General features: G+C 49.9%; 1 protein-coding gene across 1 annotated transcript in view; it reads left to right on the forward strand.

Annotated features, from left to right (window-relative positions):
- The window catches only part of SARDH (sarcosine dehydrogenase), an 82,818-nt gene that overhangs the window by 51,153 nt on the left and 11,351 nt on the right, over positions 1-20,314 (forward strand). The window contains exons 10-16 of the mRNA XM_015819974.2: positions 10,079-10,165; positions 11,106-11,196; positions 11,636-11,777; positions 13,095-13,178; positions 13,931-14,044; positions 14,419-14,557; positions 15,628-15,741. Coding sequence (XP_015675460.2) covers positions 10,079-10,165; positions 11,106-11,196; positions 11,636-11,777; positions 13,095-13,178; positions 13,931-14,044; positions 14,419-14,557; positions 15,628-15,741 — 771 coding nt within the window. The remainder of the gene's footprint in view (positions 1-10,078; positions 10,166-11,105; positions 11,197-11,635; positions 11,778-13,094; positions 13,179-13,930; positions 14,045-14,418; positions 14,558-15,627; positions 15,742-20,314) is intronic.

The raw sequence follows: 20,314 nt of genomic DNA on the forward strand, positions 1-20,314 counted from the left end.
TGCATCAGCTCAATCCAAAGCCATCCACAGGCAGCAGTCGCTTAACTGCGACATCATATATGTTTTTCAAAATTTGGAATGCTAACAAAGAATTAAGGGAGTACTGAGATAGCTATTTCTAACCTTGTTTGGTTTTCATCAGTCAGACATACCCTTCCGAGATTCGAACCTGGGCTGTCTGCATGTTAAGCAGAAGCATATTGGTCTTCCGGATCTCCCCTCCTTCCGCCGCGCCCTCAAGACATGGCTGTTTCAGCAGGCAGGACTGGCCTAGGGATATTTTATTATTGGATTTTTAATCAATTTTTAAAAATAAGAATGGCCTATTTAAATATATTTTTTAATTTGTTTTAATTTTGTATATTGTATCAATTGTTCTGTTTTTAATTGGCTGTAAGCCGCCCTGAGTCCACCAGGAGAAGGGCGGGATATAAATGCAATAAACTTAAACTTAAACTTAAACTTAAACTTTGGATATTCGGGTTTTCTCCCGCGTAGAATTGGCAGTGTCTTGGCGACGTTTCGATGAAGTCACATTCGTCATCTTCAGGCTGGTGTCTTCACTTTCCTGCTTCTGGGAGTAGTGTGTGTGATCGCAGCTGTTTCTTCCTTTTAACTGCCAGTGGGGTTTGAGCTGATTGGGTGGGAGCTTGGCTGTGTTCTGATTGGGTGGAGGTGTGTTCTGATTGGTTAAGGAGCTTGGCTGTGCTCTGATTGGATGGGAGGTTGGCTGTGCTCTGATTGGATGGGGAAGAGTTCTGTTTGGGTGGGGGCTTTGTTGTGCTCAGGTTAGTTTGAGTTGCAGGGGGATTTGAGATGATGAGCTTCGTTGCTGTTGTTTGGCTTCGTGGTCGTGCCACATCTTTATGGTGGGTGTCAGTTTGCTTCATGTATGGATTGGAGGGGTTTAAAGTGGCTAATGATGCAGCTGTGGACTGGCTTCTAGTTTGTGGTCGTGCCTCTTCATCTGTGTGGGTTTGGGTTTGCTTTTTGCGTGGATATGTGGTGGTGACATCCTGTGTGGTTTTTGTGAGTGTGGGTCTGGTGTCATTCTTTGTGTTATATATATATATATATTTATATATATATATATGTTTTCTGAGGTTTTCGCGGGTGTTTGTATGTAGGTCTTTAGTTATTCGGGTTTTCTCCCGCGTAGAATTAGAAGTGTCTTGGCGACGTTTCAACGAAGTCACATTCGTCATCTTCAGGCTGGTGTCTTCAGCTTTGTGCTTCTGGGAGTAGTCTACTAAAAATGTATTGATGAATGTAATAAATATGTTCTTTCATAGCGGCAATAAAAAAATTACTAGCTTAAATATGAGATAGTAAATATGAAGAGAGGAAGTATTAAATGTTGAAATAAGAGAAATTTTGGTTACTAAATTTAAGATATTTAGAAATTATCAGAAAATAATATATTGTATTGGTTGATGTAAGATGGTGAGAATTCAAATAGATAAGACGTGTATCCTGAACATTAGATCTTGTGATGAATTGTGATACAGGGAATTGGGATTATTTAAATCTTGGAAATTATAAATACTAAACGTTAAATTTAGATATTAATGGGAAACTAAAAATTGGGAAAAACTAACCAGTTTTTCTAAAAAGATTGAATGTTAAAACAACTAGAATATGTATAAACAAAAATTATTGATAAATGTAAGAAAGTTATTTTTATTTAATCAATATAATAAGAATTGTTTTAATTTAAATATGAGACAGTAAATACCAAGGGGAAAAGAGAAGAAATATTTAATGTAATAGTTTGAGATCTATACTAAAGATATTTGTATGTTTTTGAATTATTGACCAACTCAGCCGTCATGTTGCTTTTCAAATATTTAAATATAAAATTAGAAAATCAATAAAAAAATAAAAAAAAAGAATTGGTGAGCTGGAGGTTTGGAGGGAAAGCCTGCATTTCAAACTAATTGGAGAATGTGATTTATGACTGTTAATTGGAGGAGGGAATTGTGCTTTGATACTATGTGCTCAGGGGAGGGGAATCCAGTTTTTGGCTTTGACTGTGTTAGTGCTGATGCTGTGCTTCTCAAATAAAGATTCTTTAAGGTAAACAATGCCTCCAATTTCTTTGAAGAGTTTCATCTGTCAGAACCATGACACCCTGGTCATCATGGTGTCAAATCCAAGCTAGTGAATCCAAGAAAGGAACTCCTGGGACATTGTTCTTCCTAAAAGTAATAATTTTATTGAATACACTACATTGGCACAAAAGAAGCAAAAACCAGCTCTGAATTTCCTGCTCAAAGATCTGTATAATTAAACATGAATTTTTGGCCACTCCCCATAGTCCATTGCATTGTCCAATCACCTACCATTGTCCAATCATAACTATTTGTTATGGGAACTGTCTGGATCGTTCAAACATCTAAGGTACTGTTCCAATACTGAGTTTGTTAGTTCACCCCCACCCCCATTCATTTGTCTCATGAGGAAGTCGACATGATCAACCTCGTCACTTTCTTCCTCTTCATATCCGAGCTCTTCCAGCTCCGCTTGCCAGTAGCATCATTGGCTGCCTTGGCTGCCTCGAGTGAGAGTTACTTTCTTGGTCCTCCCCTCCCAATCATCTTTCTTTCTGACTCCAATGAACCACCTGGGCTTTGATGAATCTCCTGGGCTGGCAACCTCTGCCCATTCGGAGAAATCCGCTGCGGGTTTAGCCTTGGCAGAGGCTTCCCTCCAGCATTCAGCTTCCTCTTGGTTGCTGCCTTGTGTCGACATTCCTTGCATGGTCCCCACAGTAGAGGTGAGTGCCTCTCGGGGTTGACCACTATTGCAGATTCCACTGTTCCAACTGTTCCTCTCTGGAAAGTACAACTCTTGATGCCATGTAGTTAATCAAAAGAACTTTTACTGAGAAACAGTGGTTGCAGTAAAGTTGGGTGGAATCTGACATTCTAGCACAAAGTACCAAGCTATTCTTCCCACTTTGAGACCCAGCCCCCCTGATCAGTCCACCAACTGCCAATGCAATGCCGCAATGTTGTTTTGAGAACACTGAAGCACAGAACAGATAACAGCTCATCTTCGGGGCACAGTAACCTTGGAGTCAGGCTGGAACCGGCTGGGAGAGAGTCCATTCTGTCTCCGAAGATGATCCCTCTCCTTAATTCTCAGGCAGCTACAGCATTATAGCAAAAACAAGAGTATGCAAAGAATGCTTCCCCAAAGCGTCCTTCTCCCCCCTCCATTAGAATGGCAGGGCACCCATAAAAGTGGACCTGACATGCTGCCACCCCAAAAGAGAGGGATTATACCTGCAAAAAACAGGGGAGAAAAGAAAACGAATTATAACAATCACCTAGGTTTATCAGGATATGATTATGAAAATGTTTCACTAATCTAGGGACTCTAACATATCTAGAACCCACTCACTCATTCTGGCCGGTAGGAAAGTCCTTTCACACCACTAAATACTGAAGGTTCCCCCTTTGCAATCACTTTAACTTTCTAAAAAATTGCGACCGAAGTTTGTGGGGCCTTTCCCCATTAAACACCTTATCAATCCTGTTACGATGGAGCTAGACTTGCCAAAGTCATTTCACTGGATCCACCCCATTTTTCACTGCAGTTGATTAAAACCTGAGGTTTCCTCACCCCTTAGACCAGTTCCTCTCCCTGTTCCTGAACCTGTAATGATAGAGGGTGAACAACATTTTGAAGTGCAGCAATAGACAGAGGGGGAACCTTCAGTATTTAGTGGCGTGGAAGGACTTTCCTACCGGCCAGAGTGAGTGGGTAGATTCTAGACATGTTAGAGTCCCTAGATTTTCATAATCAATATCCAGATAAACCCAAGTTATTGTTCTAATTCTTTTTCTTTTCTCCCCTGTTTTAATCAAAGTGGGAAGAATAGACAAAAGGAACATGGAATGTGGCAAGCATCTCTCCCTCGTATCTCCGGGAAGCTCTCGTGGAACCCAGGAGCACGGCTGAGCCGCGTGTTGCTGGGCTGCCACAGGTTGAAGCAAACAGCAATAGCAATAAGACTTATATACCACTTCACAGTGCTTTACAGCCCTCTAAGAGGTTTACAGAGTCAGCATATGGCCCGCAACAATCTGGGTCCTCATTTTATGGACCTTGGAAGGATGGAAGGCTGTCAACCTTGAGCCAGTCAGGATTGACAGTGAGCTGAATTAGCCTGCATTGCGCCACTACGGCTCTTGTCATGCCCTGTCCTGGCTGTTGCATTAGTTGCATCATGGCATTTTTCAGATTGGTCCCTTATGCATCGACCTGATGCTGGAATTGCCTTTACAAGAAGCATCACTTTTTCACTGTGAGGTCTTGTCTTTTGCCCTGGTGCTTCTTCAGAGTAGACCTCATGTCTGAGCCTCAGCCCTGCATGGTTCTTCTCAAAAATCTCCATTCACTGGTTTCTGCTGCAGCCACTCTCCAGGTTTTGCCTGCTGACCTTTCGCCAAAGGCTCCTCACTCCTCTGCTGGCAGAACTCAGGATGGTCTTGCTGAGCTGCTTCCAGTGCTGTACCCGTATTTCACATCTCCTCCCACTTGTTCAGTCAACCAGGTGGGGAGAGGAACTCCCCCTTGGTCCAAGATCTATCACTTCACCAATTCTCACCTGATGCTTCCAGTCTCATTGAAGACATCTAGTTGATTTAAGTCAGTTTCTGTGCCATTGACTTCTTTCTGCATTGGGCCTTTCAGTTGGACTCTCTTTTTACTTGAGGAATTCTGCACCCAATGATGGCAGAAAATTGATTGGTCTTGGACAGGAACTGTGTCTTTGTGGGCTTTCGCCCTCTGCCTTGCCAACTCCTACGTTTGTATGATGAATTGCCATCATTTTTGAGGAAGAAGATATCTCAGTTCCTGTCACATTTGCCAGAGGACAAATGGTCCAAGTTCTTCAGATTAAAACATCTTGTTTTGCCAAAGGCGGTTCACTCTGCAGCTGATTCATAGGTCTCTTGATATGCTTGTCTTGGCTACACAGCTTGTGTGGGAGGCAAGATGGAGGCACTTGAGTTCTGGTGCAATGCAGCTTGGACAATTATGTACATGCAGGCAATATGCACGCTGGTGATGCAGTGTGTAACTTGTTTACTACCACAAGGGCAACAGCAGATCTTCCACATAAAAGGAGAAGATGGACCAGAGCAGCTACAATAATAACTGGATCAGTGCAATAATATTATTGGGCCTCTCATATTTAACTACTGGTGGGCATGTGTGGGAAAAAATAGTTTTTTCCAGACTCTCTAGGAAGAAGGAACAGAGATCAGGACCCTGATCTTGGAAGATTAATTCGGAGTCTCAGGAGGGCAAAGGGCCTGGCAACCTGGCCCCCTCAGGATGAAAGGTCTGGACTTAGTGGCTGCATGAAAAGACAGAAGAAATCTCTTAACAGTGGCAGTAAGTCCAAGCAGGCACATAGACTGCAATTATTTCCCCTGCTCCATCTTCAAGTTTCTTCTCTGCTCTCAGTTTAGGTTTCTTGCTGGAGATTGAGTTGGTGTGGCCACCTCACTGGGACTAGGACTTGTGGGTGTTGCATTGTTAATTACATTACTGTAGGCAGGAATTTCAGATGCATTCAGTACAGGCTTTCCTGCTGTTACACTCTTACCTGCTAGGTAACTTATATAAAGAAACTGAAACTTTCTTCTCCATGACAACTGCAGAGAGATTCTTGCAACAAAGATGGAAAGATTTGGCACTACCCACAATGGAGGGATAGTGATGATGGAACTTGCTGAGATGGCTACATTGACTTTTTTGATTAGAGAAAATAGCAGAAAAGAGACGGCATTATTCTACATATCTTCGGCCATTCAGCAGCTGCAATCTCAGTCATCCACACCACTCATTTGCACACCAACCTGCTTGTAGGAATAGCCCCCCCCCATTCAATTCCTCCTGAAACTGACGAAGGGCAAGTCTTCCCCTGGTTTCTGCCTTGCATCAAAGAATCTTTATACCGGTAGCTGAATTTAAACACTGTCACCAAAGGAATCATCGATTGTCTCTTCTTAATGAATTCCTGGTCACTGGTGGTCAATATCCAGATGGGGAACTTCCCTTCTGCCCCTCTCCATCAGGGGCACTTGGTCCAGCCCATCAGGGATGGTGAGTGCCTGGAAGTGTGGATGAACCGAGGGCCTGCTGGAGCAGTTTCCACAGCAAGTCTCTTCTGGACTCATCCAGGATGGTGATACCCAAACTTGCAGAGTGACACAAAATCCAGGCCTTAGGCCACCAATCTGGTTGTGGGACTCCATCATTCTGGGTCCCTCCCGGGTCCAGGCCCCCTTACTCGCCCCCAGTGCAGCTGGGGATTTAGGACAAGGCTGCCCAGCCCTGGAGGACAGCAGCCAGCCAACCGAGGGCAGAGGGACCACCATCAGCTGAAGAGAGGCGAGCTTTGCAGTAGCAGAACAGCAGCCACAGATAGAGGAGAGTTTGGCTGTGTTGGAGGGCAGAATTCAGGGAAGGGCTGCATGTCTGGCATGGCTCTAATGCTGGCAAAGGTGGAAGGACAGGGATGAGGAGGAGGAGGGCCTGCATGCAAAGGGAGGCGAACTGTTGGAAGACATGAGAGGCCAGGCTGAGGACAAACCGTCAAGGAGGAAATCTGCATGGTTGCTAAGAGCTGACAGGATGGCGTGTTCCGATCACCGCCAGCCTCCCCTCCTCTTCATCAGGGTTTGGCTGACTTGCCTTGCAGCCCAAAACCATTGCCTCTCCTTGGCCTGCCCCCCACGTTCCGCCTTCTGCCAAGGTGGGCTTGTGTTTCAGAGCCTGGTAGTGTTTGCAGCAAGGGGTGGCTTATCTGGGCTCTGGGCTCTTGACCAGGCAGATGCCCTCGGGTGCCTGGACAGATCCTGGCAGATGGTCACTGTCCGTAGTAGTCGCCCAGAGCCTTGACGGTCCCGAGTGCTTGGGCTTATGCGCTCTGCCCTGCTTAGACTAAGCAGGTGGTGAAGCTCTTCCGTTTTCTGCTTGGTTCAGCATTGAAGAGGCAGCAGTAGTAACAGGTACTTCTTTATTGAAGGTCAAAACAGAAACTAACAAGCATGGCTCTACCCCTATTTATACATTCAGCTTTGGGCGGCATCAGCCAATGAATGCACCGTATTCTCCCGCTCAAATGCATACTAATCAATCCTTGCAGACAGCAAGTCTGGCTAGCAGGCCAGGTGGTCTGCTAACGGTCCCTGCACAGATCTCTGCAAACTGTTCCATAAGTTTAACTCAATACATTACAGAAGCTGCTGGAGAGTCTGAACTGCAGCCTAGCCCTGAGTCCCTGGAAGCAACCTCTGGCTCCAGGCACTGCGTCTGCTGCTTCCTTGGGTTCTGGCAGGCCGAAAGGACGTAGATTGGGGTGTCTTCTTTCTTGGCAACTCTCCTCAGCTTTGTTCAGCAAACTCCTCTTTGGCATTTCACCTGGATTGAAATGAGATGCCACCCGGAGCCTCCAAATAAAGGTGGATCATAACTTCAATAAATAATTTCAGCTGAGCTCCACCCCAGTTGCGTTCCTCTTCCTCTTCTCCCTCCTGAGAAGCATTTTGTGCCCTGTCCTCTGTCCAGCTGGAGCCTCCGTGACGCCCAGCTCCCCCTCCCTCCTGGCGCTTTCGGCGGGTGATGCACCTTGTGGCCCACACCTGGGAAACCTCCACATGGATTCTCTCACCCCTCAGCTCCAGTGGAAGGGTCTGTCCTTCTGCCCTCGCCTTGCCGGGCCCTTGTGGCCCCATTCCATCAGGCCGATGCTTCCTCATGGCCTCCAGTGCCCATTTAGAGATTGGGGCCTTCTGCATGGCAGTTGCATATCCAGCTTTGCTGAGCGCTCCCTAATCCCGACTCCCATCACAAGAGCCAAGGCAGCCTTTGCCCAATCATCACTGCTAAGCTTAGCCCGCCATTTTCATCCAGCAATACCGGCTGGATCATCGCTGCCCAAGAGGATGGTCCTCCACTCCTTGGTCACCTGATGGGGATGAGGCCATTCTCTGATCATAGGTCTGTATGGATCACCAGGAGGAGGACCCATCACTTGGACTGGCCCCAAGCCAAATGGACTCCCCCTCCCCAGAGCTGTTCTTGAAGGTTCTGAAGGGAGGTATGAAATCCACACAAGTGAAGACCTTTCCCAGATCTTCTCTGGAGACCTTCTAGTGCAGGGGTCTCCAACCCCCACTCTGTGGACTGGTACTGGGCCGCGGCATGCCAGCAGCTGATCTGCACAAACAAGCAAAGCCCCATCCGTGAGATGCAGGCAGCACACAAAACCACGGAAAAACCTTTCTCTACTCGGAATCAGTCCCTGGTGCCCAAAAGTCTGGGGATCTCTGTTCTGGTGCATCAGGCACCGTGTGGCAGTATACTGTTTCTAGACAGGAAAACATGCTTCTATTTCCAGTCTTTAACAGATAGATAACTCAGAAGAACAAACAAAAGATAATTGCTTTATTCTGGGGATCCTAGACAGACTTACAGTTTGCAGAGGTGCTTCCAAGAATAGGTGGTAGCAATCTGGTTGTTCCACAGGTAAATTGATATTAGATTTTCCCCTCTTCTCCCAAGCGTCACATGGTGGGGTAATCCTGGAGTCTGCAGCCGTGTGGCTGCATGTGGTGGTCAGAGAACAAAAGACTGCCCTCAGGCTAGCGTCCAGGGATGCCTTTGAAGCTCCGCCCCCTGACCCTTGCTCCCTCCCCTTGCCCTGTTACATAGGTATACATAGAGTTATACAAGATACATAGAGTTATACAAGATACATAGAGTTATACAAGAGTAAATGGATCTATGATCCAGAACAGGCAGTAACAGCCACCAGCCAGGAGCCTCCTGCCCTTCCTTTCCCTGGCCAAGTGGAGGAGAGGCAAAACATGGCTGGAAGCTGCTAAAGAGCAGGGAGAAAATCAGCCAGAGGGGGATTCATCAGGAGGAGGGTGACCTTCCTCTCTGCCTGGAACCCACCGGGCCCTGGGGAGAGGGACGAGGCGGGGAACCCACCGGGCCCTGGGGAGAGGGACGAGGCGGGGAACCCACCGGGCCCTGGGGAGAGGGACGAGGCGGGGTTGTTTTCCCATGCTGGAAAGTGGGAGGGAGGGAGGGAGGTCTGGGGAGGCTCCCTGCCTGCTTCTTCCAATGCTGCTTTTTTGACAGCTGCCCTTCCAGGCGTCAGCAAGAAGGAAGAAAGTCTTCTGTGCTGAACCGAGCTGAGTTTCTGAAGTCAAAATAGTTAGAATATTTATAGCTCACCTTTTCTCATAGTTCAATCCCCAAATTAATAGACTTTACCAGCAGAAACTGAATCAGCTTTTTTAAGCCTCTTACTTTCCTCTATTAGTCATAATGAAAGAAATATTTAGCTGAAGAAAAATGCAAAATGGTACTTTCTTGGAATGTGTGGGTTACGTAAGGAAAAGATGACTGTTTTGGAGACAGTTTTTAAAAATATGAACAACTCCGTAAAGTATTTTCAGCTCAATTAGGAGAGGTTTTGCCAAGGATTCTCAAGGAGAATTTTTTGAGCTCTAAAAAAAATAAGACTTGACCTGAGGTGAGGTGCAAGACATTTGGGGTGGATGAAGTGGCCACCAGTTCCTTTATCTGCAGCCCCTGGGCCAGCAGTGGGAGTTGCCAGTGGGCTGGTGCTTCTCTCTCTCTCTCTCTCTCTCTCTCTCTCTCTCTCTCTCTCTCTCTCTCTCTCTCTCTCTCTCTCTCTCTCTCTCTCTCTCTCTCTCTCTCTCTCTCTCTCTCACACACACACACACACACACACACACACACACACACACCTTCCCCCACCCCCTACTATTTCCTCTTCTGCACTTCCTTTGTGCACTGGTCTCTGGTCTTCCAAGCATGATCTTTCCACAGAGAAATCCATGTATGTGTGTGTTTATGTGAGAGAGAGTTTTCTTTCCCAGGAATTAGAGAACTCTGCAGTTCTTGATGGGGGTCTGACTCTTGGTGTGCATACCGTATCTAAAGTTGCAGCATTAGTGCACAGGATTAAAGCTGGAATTGCTGCACTGCATTTAATCCTCTCGCTTTCTTACTGGCCCAGAATCCTTCACCGCAGACCATAAGCCTCTCCTAGGGGAAGCGCCAGAAGTCCGAGGCTTTTTCCTGGGATGTGGCTTCAACAGTGCCGGTAAGGAGCAAGCCGCCTTGGCCCCTAAAGTAACCTTTGCGGCCTTCCCAGGCAGGAGGGTTGGGGAAATGCGCACCTGCCTGGCTCCTGGCGTGGAAAGTGCCCAGCCCAAGTCCCTAAGAAGAGGGCGCTGGCCAGTGGTTGCCCTTGGGCCAAGCCGTGGGCCCGGGACACTCTGTTGCAGAAAGAGAGCAGGGAGGGGGGAACACTGTTTCAAAGGCTCCCCAAAAGCACTCCCCCCAGATTGATCCCGGGGAGAGCTGTTCAGTCCTAGTGAGATTTGCTTGGGGGGGGGGTGCTTTTGGAGAGGAGGTGGAAGAGTCTTTTGCTGGTGGTTTTCACATCCTAGAAGAGCATGGCAGGTGAGAGCACCATAAATATGGCAGCAGAGAAACACCCTATTTAAATAAATGCCCTTGGCATAGACTCGAGATTTAGTGAGAGCAGCCCCGTTGGTCACCCCACCCCTCTCCACAGCCTTGTTTGTGGATGACCCGGAGCCCAGGGCTGCTCCTGAGGCAAAAATCTCACTCAGCCCAGCACCCTCACCCTGCCAGAGGCCTTGCTGTGCAGAAGGCTGCTCCTACCACCGTTGCTTCCTACCCCACAGTGGGTGAAGCCCTTATTTGAGCTTCTGGTTAATTTTATCTCCTGCAGTTTCTAGTTCTTGAGATCACCGTGTAGCTTTGAGTGAAAAGCTGCCGCCTTTAAAGGTCACATTTAAATAAATTTGCAAGGGCCATTCTGAGCTAATAAGCGAGTGAGACCCTGCAAGATTTGTCAGAAAATAGCTTTCTTCCATGTGTAGGAAAGCAGAAATCCGATTGTCTGTGGCTCCCAAGTTGTCCAGCAAAAGAAGCAGCCCAGAATTGGTAGAGGATGCATTTTATAAAGGAGCATCTTTGCACACCCTCTGACTTCTAGCCCTCCCTTTCCACAGGAATGATGCTTGGAGGAGGCTGTGGGAAGGAACTGGCCCACTGGATTGTCCACGGACATCCAGAGAAGGACATGTTCAGCTATGACATTAGGTGAGCAGCAGCTTCTCGCTGTTGTCCTGCCAAGCAGATTCAGGATTAGTCCCTAATCCAGTGGAGAGTGGAAGGTGGTGAGATAAATGCTCTTGCTGCACTGGGGGCGGGTGTGTGTGTTCCTTTCAGTTTGTGTGCAGCCCCCCTCCCAGCCCTGCCCCAGCCCCTTTTCCAGTTCCCTTTGCTGTGGTAGCAAAGACTGTTCGTTCTTCCAGCTCAGCAGGGGAAGATAATAGCCCTCTGGCCCCTGATAAGCCCCCCACCCGCCGCAGGGGTCCTGCTGCCAGAGGGTCCCCTGTCATGGATCTGTGGATGCCATTCTTGGTCCCAAGGTATCCGCCGGCCCCCGGGGGTCCTTGTCCAGCTCTGCCCCTAGAGATGCTGCTTGTCCCACGCCTCCCCCACCCCCTGTGGTGATGAGGCCCACCTCACTTTTCAGGAGGTTTCACCGCTCCCTCTCGGGCAACAGCCGCTGGATTCGAGAGCGGAGCCACGAGTCCTACGCCAAGAACTACTCCATCGTGTTCCCGTATGATGAGCCTCTGGCCGGGCGTAACTTGAGGAAGGACCCTCTGCATGAGGTGAGGGCGGAGCTGCTGGGTGCATTGCGGACCCTTCCCCCCCTCACGTGCCTCAGGCAAAGATGCAGTGGCCAGTTGGCCTAATATCGCTGCTATCCACCAAACTCTTTCCATGCTTGACTAGCAGCCCAGGCTCTTAGGCCCCTCCCCCCACTGGCCCTGGCGTTTAATCTGGATGAATTGAGGCCAGGTAGCGTTGGGGGGAAGGCTCAGTTTCTGGGATGCCACAGCAAATGTGGGGCAGCAGAAGAATGCAGAGCTCTTCTGGATAAGATCAGCTGAGCCACAGCGAGGAAGCCCCCCCCCCGTCCATAAGCATTTCTACCCCTCCCAATAGACTGCTCCTTCCCTTGCCCCACCCTTCGATAGTTGCTCCTGGCTTTTTGCAAAAGGGGGAAGCTGGCACTACCCCAGGTGCCCCCACAGCTTGCTGCTTGTGGGAGGTTGGCGGATGAAGGACTTGGCATTTGGATCCCCTCCATGATGCCCCCTGCATCCCAAGTTTATTTTCTTTACCCCAAAACAACCTGTTCCGGCCCCTTCACTTCTCTTGCACATCCTTCAAGGCACAAACTTTGCAGAAAATGTCCAAAGTTCGGTCTCCCTTGTCTATGGCTCAGTTCTGGGCAGAAGAATTGGACATTTCTGCCTTTACCAGCCTAGGAGGGCCAAGCAGAGGGAGCCATTTTGGTTCTGTCTCTGGGAGACACTGATGTGGCCTCATCTTCCCCAGCCAGGTGCCTGGCACACTGTACCTGGTGCATCTCTAGATGCAACCCTTGGGTTTCCCAGGGAAGGGGGCAGCAAAGAGACCGGGGACAGCAAGGGGTTGGCCTGGAGAGACCCACGTGGCCCACCGCCTGGCCCTTCTGGAGTAGTCTGACTCACACGGGCAATTGAGGCCTGGGAGCAGTCTGTGTGGGCAGCCTTGGGTGCGAGAGGCAGCCTGGCGGTTTCTCCACAGAGATCCTCCCTGCAGAGTTGGGGATCCAGTGGCCAAGACCAAGGATCATCCCCCACAAAGGCTGGAGGGATGGAGGAGCAGAGCCACCTCAAATCCTAGAGAATTCTCCTTCGGAGAAGAAGTCCCTGGCTCTGTCTTTGGGCCAGATCGCCAACCAGCTGCAGCAAAAGTGTGGGATGCAGCAGAGGATTGAACCCAGGGTCAGGGAGAGGTAGCGTTTGTGGGGCAGATGATAGAGGCTTGTCCAATAAGAGGCTTCAGGCATGAATTTTCACCCAGGAGGACCTTTTCCAGATTTTCTTGGAGGAGGAGTGTGGGTGCTTCCTCCCTGCTCACCATTTCTGTGCCCGCAGGAGCTGCTGCTTCAGGGCTGCGTCTTCCAGGAGCGACACGGGTGGGAGAGGCCAGGCTGGTTCAACCCGCTCGGCCGAGCACCGGTAAGCATCGGGCGAGTCTCTTCCAAGGCTGGGCAGGGGACCTGCTTTCCCTTCGGGGTCATTCAAGGCCTTCAGAAGCCTCCATTCAAGTCTCCCCTTGAATGGCCCAAGGATGGAGAAGGTGGTTCTGTTCTGGCCCAATGGTGGGGAGGCGGCTGCAGCAGCGGAAAGAAGGCAGGCGGTGCAGCAACCAGGCATGGCCTCGTCTGCTCAGGGCCTTCTGGGCCACCCAGCCAGGCAGCTGTCCTCTTCTATACTGGACCTTGTTGTACCATTTCGGATAAACCAGCCCAACAATCGGCAGCCCTGCTTCCCAAGCACCTGGGGTGCCATATAAACCTGTCTGTTCCAGGGAAGAAAGGGCCGGGTCTGCTCCAGTCAAAATGACGTTCTTTCGTCACAGCCAGTGAGGGCACCTTAGCCAATCTCTGTACACCCGAGCTGAGCCAGTCCTGATTAGAACTTGGATGGGAGATCACATGGAAATCCCAGGATTGCAGGCTAGAGGGGAAGCCATGTGGTCAGCCTAAATCCCACCCAGGACATCCTGGCCATGGCCAGTTGTCCACTCCAAGTGCACTCAGCATGTACTCCTCCCTCCCTCCACGGCTCAGTCAGGCCGAAGCCCCCCGCTGGCTTCCCCTGCAACCCCACCCGCAGCACAACATCCAGCTTTCAGCTCTGAGCCCCTGCCTCCCCAGGGCGTCTCTGCAGGGAGGGGTCTGAGGCCTGCTGTTCATGTACCAATCCAGGTGCTGGACTACAACTACTATGGAGCTTACGGCCAGCCGCCCCGTGAGGAGGATGCCTACCGCCAGCTGCTCTCTGAGGAGTACACCTTTGACTTCCCTCCTCATCATAGCAGTGTGAGTAGAAAGAGCTCAGGGGAGCTCAGGGTTAGGCAAGGCAGACTCAAGGAAATGAGGCCCCTCTGCTGCCTTCCCCTTCCCAGGACGGCAGTCAGGGTCCCGGTCGACCGCTGCGCAGCTGCCAAAGAGAGGCTCCTCTCCGGGCCCTGCAGAGCCTGCCTTGCCCAGCAGTTTTCATGCTTGGGCTGGACGTGGCTTCCCGTGGAGGGGGCTAACGGGAGCAGTTCTGCCAAATGTGGGCTCAGGGAGGGGTGCAGAGCAGAGAAGTCTTGGGTGAGATTGCCAGAGGATATCAGATTTTTGAATGGAAGCAGAAATGGGGGGATCTTTATTTGGCTCCTCACCCACCCTGGCTGTGTCTGCGTTTTCAGATCAGGAAGGAATGCCTGAGCTGCCGAAATGCTCTGGCTCTCTTTGACATGTCTTACTTTGGCAAATTCTACCTGGTGGGTCCTGATGCCAGGAAGGCGGCCGACTGGCTCTTCACTGCTGATGTTCGCAAGTCCCCAGGTAGGGCCTCTTCCTCCCTGGGCCCCGAAACCAACGCCTTGGGCTGACTCTACCCTGGAAGAGGGCTCATGGTTACTGTCCTGTAAACCCTCCTTGGGGCCACCCTCCCCTCTCTGTATTTAAGCCGTGCTCCACGCAGGAGGCCAGCCCCCCCCTCCACCACCACCTCCGGCTCCTCTGCAGGACTCCAGTGCAAGTCTCCCTGACCTCTCTCTGCATCCTTTGGCCTCTACTTGAGCCCAGACAGCCAGGGGATGCCAGCAGGGCCCTTGAGCTGCCCGTTTCCGAAGAGGCCCTGGACACAGACCAAGGATTGTCTGGGGTCAGCTGGATCGACCTGCCCCAGTTCTGGAGCTGCAGTTTGGCCCCGAAGGAACTGGCCTCTAAGCCAGTGCTGCTCCTTCAGTCCACCAAGTCCCTGATAAGGGGAGGGGCAGCCTATGCAAAATCTTTTACAGTAGGAAGAAGGGCCGGCCAGGCAGCTTTTGTACTCTCAGGTGGATTTGAACCCGGCCCTTTCTGGTCCCAGGGTGACACCTTTGCACGTGGGCCTCACCCTCTTGGGTGGCAGCTTTTCACTAGGGGCATCTTCACAGGTGTTTCCAGCAGGTTGGCACAGTTTTGAAAGAGGGCCAGACCCTGCTGAACAGACAAGAGGGTTTGGCATGTGAAGGGGGGTCCTTGACTTCAGGAGGGGGCGGTTTTTCACAGCCTGGCCCCTCCTTGGTTCTTCCTGGGGGGGAGGATGGGATGGCCCCGGAGGCTGGTGCCACAGACCTGAGAAGGCAGCCTGCTTGCCTCTGTGGGGGCACCTAACTGCACCCCTGTTGGGACCCTTGGCAAAGAGGAGAGATTTGATGGACCTTGAGATTGCCATTGGTGGCTGCTGGTAGGAAGAGGGGGGAGGACTTTAATCCTGGCAGGAATGACTTAAATCAGGTGACACCAATCTCACCGAATGGGCACTGGGGAGGGTTGCAGCCTGATGGGATGCAAGTGCAGAAGGGCTGTGAGGATCCGGGCATGTTCTTCCTCTCCTCTCCATCCATCCCCTGATTCTCTTTCCCCAGGAGCCACCGTTTACACGTGCATGCTGAACAAAGATGGGGGAGTGGAAAGTGATTTGACAGTCAGTCCGATCGACCCAGGCCCCCGAGACTCAGCCCTGGCACCTGCCTTTGAAGGTGAGGGACCCTCCCCATTTCTCTTGAACTAGTTTATTTCCTGGGCCAACAGAATTTATAGAACGGACAGGGAGACGCCCTGGTTGTGATCAGAAGCTGGATTTCCTCCTCTGATGAAGTTTCTGGGATGGGCATCGTCCTCAGGCTGCCTCCCCAAACAGGCAGCTCTGGAGGTGCGAAGGGGGCCGGACCGGCTCCCCTCTGGCCCAGATGGAGGAGGAAGGCTCCCTTTGCGCTTTCTGCCCTGTGGGCTTGGCATCTTTGGGGTCCGAATCCTCCCTGGTCTGGTAGCGATTTCATTCCCCTTCCCACAGTCAGCCCCCCCCCACCTGACCAGATGCTCCCATCCACACAGACACACTTGGAATAAGAGAAACGTCGTTGTAGCAGGAAAGGAAAAAACAGTGAAGAGAAGGCACAAAATTACCGCCCCTCTTCAGCTGGGCAAAAGGGCCTTCTGCTGTTTTGAGAGATCAACTCGTTGTTGTGGACCTTGGAAGCTGCTAAAAATGCTTTCTGATGTGCTGGGCTTATGACGGAGGGTGGAGATGTGGAAGGGAACAGGGAGCCCTGGCTGGAAAAGCACCACTGGAGTCCCGGGAAAGGAGGGAGCCTGGTGCTGCTCGATGCCAGTTGAAAGGTTCTAGAGGGGCTCTCAAGGTTCGGTTACAGTTTCTGCTGCACCGTAAAGCGCTTTCCCAGCCTCCTAGAGACCCCTAGAGACCTTGCAGGGCTGACAGTCCCCAATCTGAAGGGGAGTTCTTCCTGAGCCTTGCAGGAGGGAATCAGAGGCTACCGTCCTGGGGCAGGTGGACAAGGGACATTGCAGGTCGGAAGAAGTAGGAAGGTCCCCAGACACCCCCCCTCCCCTCCCCAGTCTGCCCTGTCCCTCGACAGAGACTTCTAGCTGTTTTCTTCTTTTGTCAGCTTCTGGCTGCTCTGCTCCTAGCAGGTCCTGCAAGGATTGAACCAGGGAATCTGACAATCTGACAATCTCTGCCTAAGATTGATGGGCCTAAAAAAAGAATGCTGATTAGCGCTCCAGAGCCAGATCCTGCCAAGCCATTATTTTGGGCGCAGGAGCTGCCAACCCAGGGAGGCTTCCACTTGACAGGCAATTAGAGCAGCAGCTATGATTTTGGCTCCTGGAGCCAACTGAGTTTTATTAGGGCCAATTAGCAGGTGAAGCACAAGAGAAAAGAGGCTTCTGAGCTCCCTCCTCCCAGCATTTCTGGGGCGGGGGTGGGTGGGTGGGGCAGGCAAGGAGCAGCATTTGGGCCATCCACTGGTGCTAGGAGGGTGACTGCCTGGCTGGCCAGGCTGAGGAAGAGGAGAGAGGGCAGGCCCCGAGCTGCCTTCAGGGCACCGGTCTGTGCTTCCCACTTGTGTCCATGCTGAAAGAGCTCCTCCAGGGGGAGCAATATGTATGATTGGAAAATAAGGGCCTGGTGGCTACTTATTTATTTTTTTTTCAATTAAATTAATATAGTCACCAGAGACAACTCTGGGTGGTGAACAAGAATCAAGAATCAATGGATAGAAACAGTGTAAAAACTTTCTGAATAAATATCACAAAAGCAAAAAGGCAAAAAATGGCCCCTCAACAAGGTCACCTGGCCTGACAACATAGCCAGAACTTGATGGATACCTAGTCTGATTTTGGAGGAAAGAATGTTCCATGCGGCGAGCACCGTGGCAGAGAAGGCAGTTCTCCAGTGACCCTCAAGTGAAGGGCCCTGGCTGAGGGCATCTGCAGCAGGCCTACTCTGCCCAATCCAGCAGGCGGGCTAATGCGACCAGGCAGAGGCAGCCCAGTCCCATGCGGTAAAAAGCTTTAAAGGTCAAACCAGCACCTTGAATTGCACTGGAAGCAAGCCAGCAACCAATGCAGCTTGTGGGGCAAGGTGTAACGTGCGCTGTTCTAGGAGCGCATATAACTGCTTGCACCACTGTACTCTGAACCAGCTGAAGTTTTGACATAGATGGCCTCACTTTCAAAGTAGCGGTCTCCTCTGTCCAAAATGAGGACTTTGCTGTCTTCAAAAGAGTGGCCTTGGTCTTTTAAATGCAGATGGACTGCTGAATCTTGTCCTGATGGGTTTGCACGTGACCCTGAGGACACCGATAAACCTCCAGGTGGCCTCAACAACTCTCTAAAAGAATGCAAAAGACCAACTGGCTGCAAGGAATATAAATCCTTTTATTCCCCACCATCCAGTCAGAGCTGAAGAAGCTTCTTGGATGAGAAGTGAGATGTCTTCAAAGAAAAACCAAGTCCAGTTGCCTCTTGAAAAGGCACCTTTGGCACGCCAGATGAAAACTGAAGAGGCCAACCTAGCCATGACTGTCCCCTGCTCCTCCAGCATGAGTCATGGGTCTAAGAGCACCCCCATATTGCAACCCCAGCCAGCACCAAAGATGGCAAAGTCCTGGAATGGGTGGGTCCCAACAGGTCAAAGCCACTCAGCTGAAGCCTGATGCTCTCCACCCAGACCAGGGGAGGCAACCTCGGCTCTTTTATGACTCGTGGACTTCAACTCCCAGAATTCCACGAGTCATAAAAGAGCCAAGGTTGCCTACCCTGACCTAGACCCTCACAGCCTCCAGACCCCAGGATACCCACAGCATCACTTAATTCAGTGGAGTCACGTTTAATTGAGCGTGATTAGCATATTGATGCTAATCAATATGGTGAATGAGCTCCGCTAGAAACCTTATGAAGATGCTAAAAAGGAGGGAAGAAAACCCCGAAGCCTGTGGCACTCCACACAGTAGGGGCTGAGGTTGGGACTTCTCTTCCCTGAGATGCCACAAGGAAGCCCAGCGGTGCAGGATAAGTTGGAAGAAGGTGAATCGTCATTATTGGAAGGGATCTTGGAGGTCTTCTGGTCCAACCCCCTACTCAAGTAGGAGACCCCATATCATTTCGGAAAAAATGTTGTCCAGTCTCTTTTTGAAAGCCTCCACTGATGGAGTAACCAGAACTTCGGAAGGCAAGTCATTCCACTGATATATTGTTCTCACTGTTAGGAAGTTTCTCCTTAGTTGGTTAGTTTCCATCTGTTGCTTCTTGTCTTCCTTCTGATGCTTTGAAAAATAAATTGACCCCCTCTTCTTTGTGCTATCACCTCAAATACTGGAAGACTGCTATCATGTCCCCCCTAGTCCTTCTTTTCTCTAGGCTAGATGTACCCAATTCCTGCAACTGTTCTTTATATGTTTTAGCCTCCAGCCCCCTAATCAGCTTTGTTATTATTCTCTGCACTCTTTCCAGAGTCTCTTTTGTATATTGTGACCAAAACTGGACACAGTATTCCAAGTGTGCTCTTACCAAGGCTTTATAAAGCAGTACCAATATTTCACGTAATCTTGATTCTATCCCTCTGCATTGGCCTTTTTGACAGCTGCAGCACACTGCTGGCTCATATTTAAATGGTGATCCACTAGGAATCTTAGATCCCTCTTGCAGTTACTGCTATTAAGCCAGCTTCCACCTATTCCATACCTGTGCATTTGGATTTTTCTTTCCTAAGTGTAAAACCTTACTTTTCTCACCACTGAATTTCACTTTGTTAGATATGGCCCAGTGTTCAAATCTGTCAAGATCCTTCTATATCTTGAGTCTATCTTCAAAAGTATTGGCTATTCCCCCCAGCTTAGTGTTGTCTGCAAATTTAATGAGTTCTCCTTCTATCTCCTCATCTAAATCGTTTATGAAGATATTGAAGCATACTGGGCCTAAGACAGAACCCTGAGGTACCCTCCATGTAAAAGTAAATGGAAATTGAGTGCGGTTGGTCAGCCAGTTACAAATCCAATGGTTGGTCAATTATTTCTGGCAGTGCCAAGAAAATGGCAGGTGAAAGGTCAGCAGGATGCCATTAGGGGACTAGAGGCTAAAACATATAAGGAACGGTTGCTGGAATTGGGTATGTCTAGAAGAGAAGGATGAGGGTGATAGCAGGGGTTGCCACAAAAAGAGGGAGTCAAGCTATTCTCCAAAGCATCAGAAGGCAGGACAAGAAGCAACGGATGGAAACTAACGAAAGAGAGAAGCAACCTGGAACTAAGGAGAAATTTCCTGACAGTTAGAACAATTAATCAGTGGAACAACCTGCCTCCAGAAGTTGTGAATATTCCAACACTGGACAGCCATTTATCTGAAATAGAATAGAATAGAACTGGAAGGGACCTTGGAGGTCTTGTAGTCCAGCCCCCTGCTCAAGCAGGAGAACCTATACCAGACATGTCAAACTTGCGATGTCATGTGACGTCACGCAACGTTTCGGGATGGTTTTGCCATTTCCGGCAATGGGGGTGGGCGCGGCTTCTGCATGATGCATCCGGCCCGTGGGCCGGCAGTTTGACATCCTTGACCTATACCATCTCATGGTATAGGGCTTCCTGCCTGAGCAGGGGGTTGGACTAGATGACCTCCAAGGTCCCTTTCAACTTTATTATTATTATTATTATTATTATTATTATTATTATTATTATTATTATTACTACTACTACTACTACTACTACTACTACTACTATCATCATCATCATCATCTTGGTCAAAGGAAAGCGA

The sequence above is a fragment of the Protobothrops mucrosquamatus genome, unplaced genomic scaffold, assembly GCF_001527695.2.
Source record: "Protobothrops mucrosquamatus isolate PMUCROS unplaced genomic scaffold, P.Mucros_1.0 scaffold1036, whole genome shotgun sequence".
Classification (NCBI taxonomy): Eukaryota; Metazoa; Chordata; class Lepidosauria; order Squamata; family Viperidae; genus Protobothrops; species Protobothrops mucrosquamatus.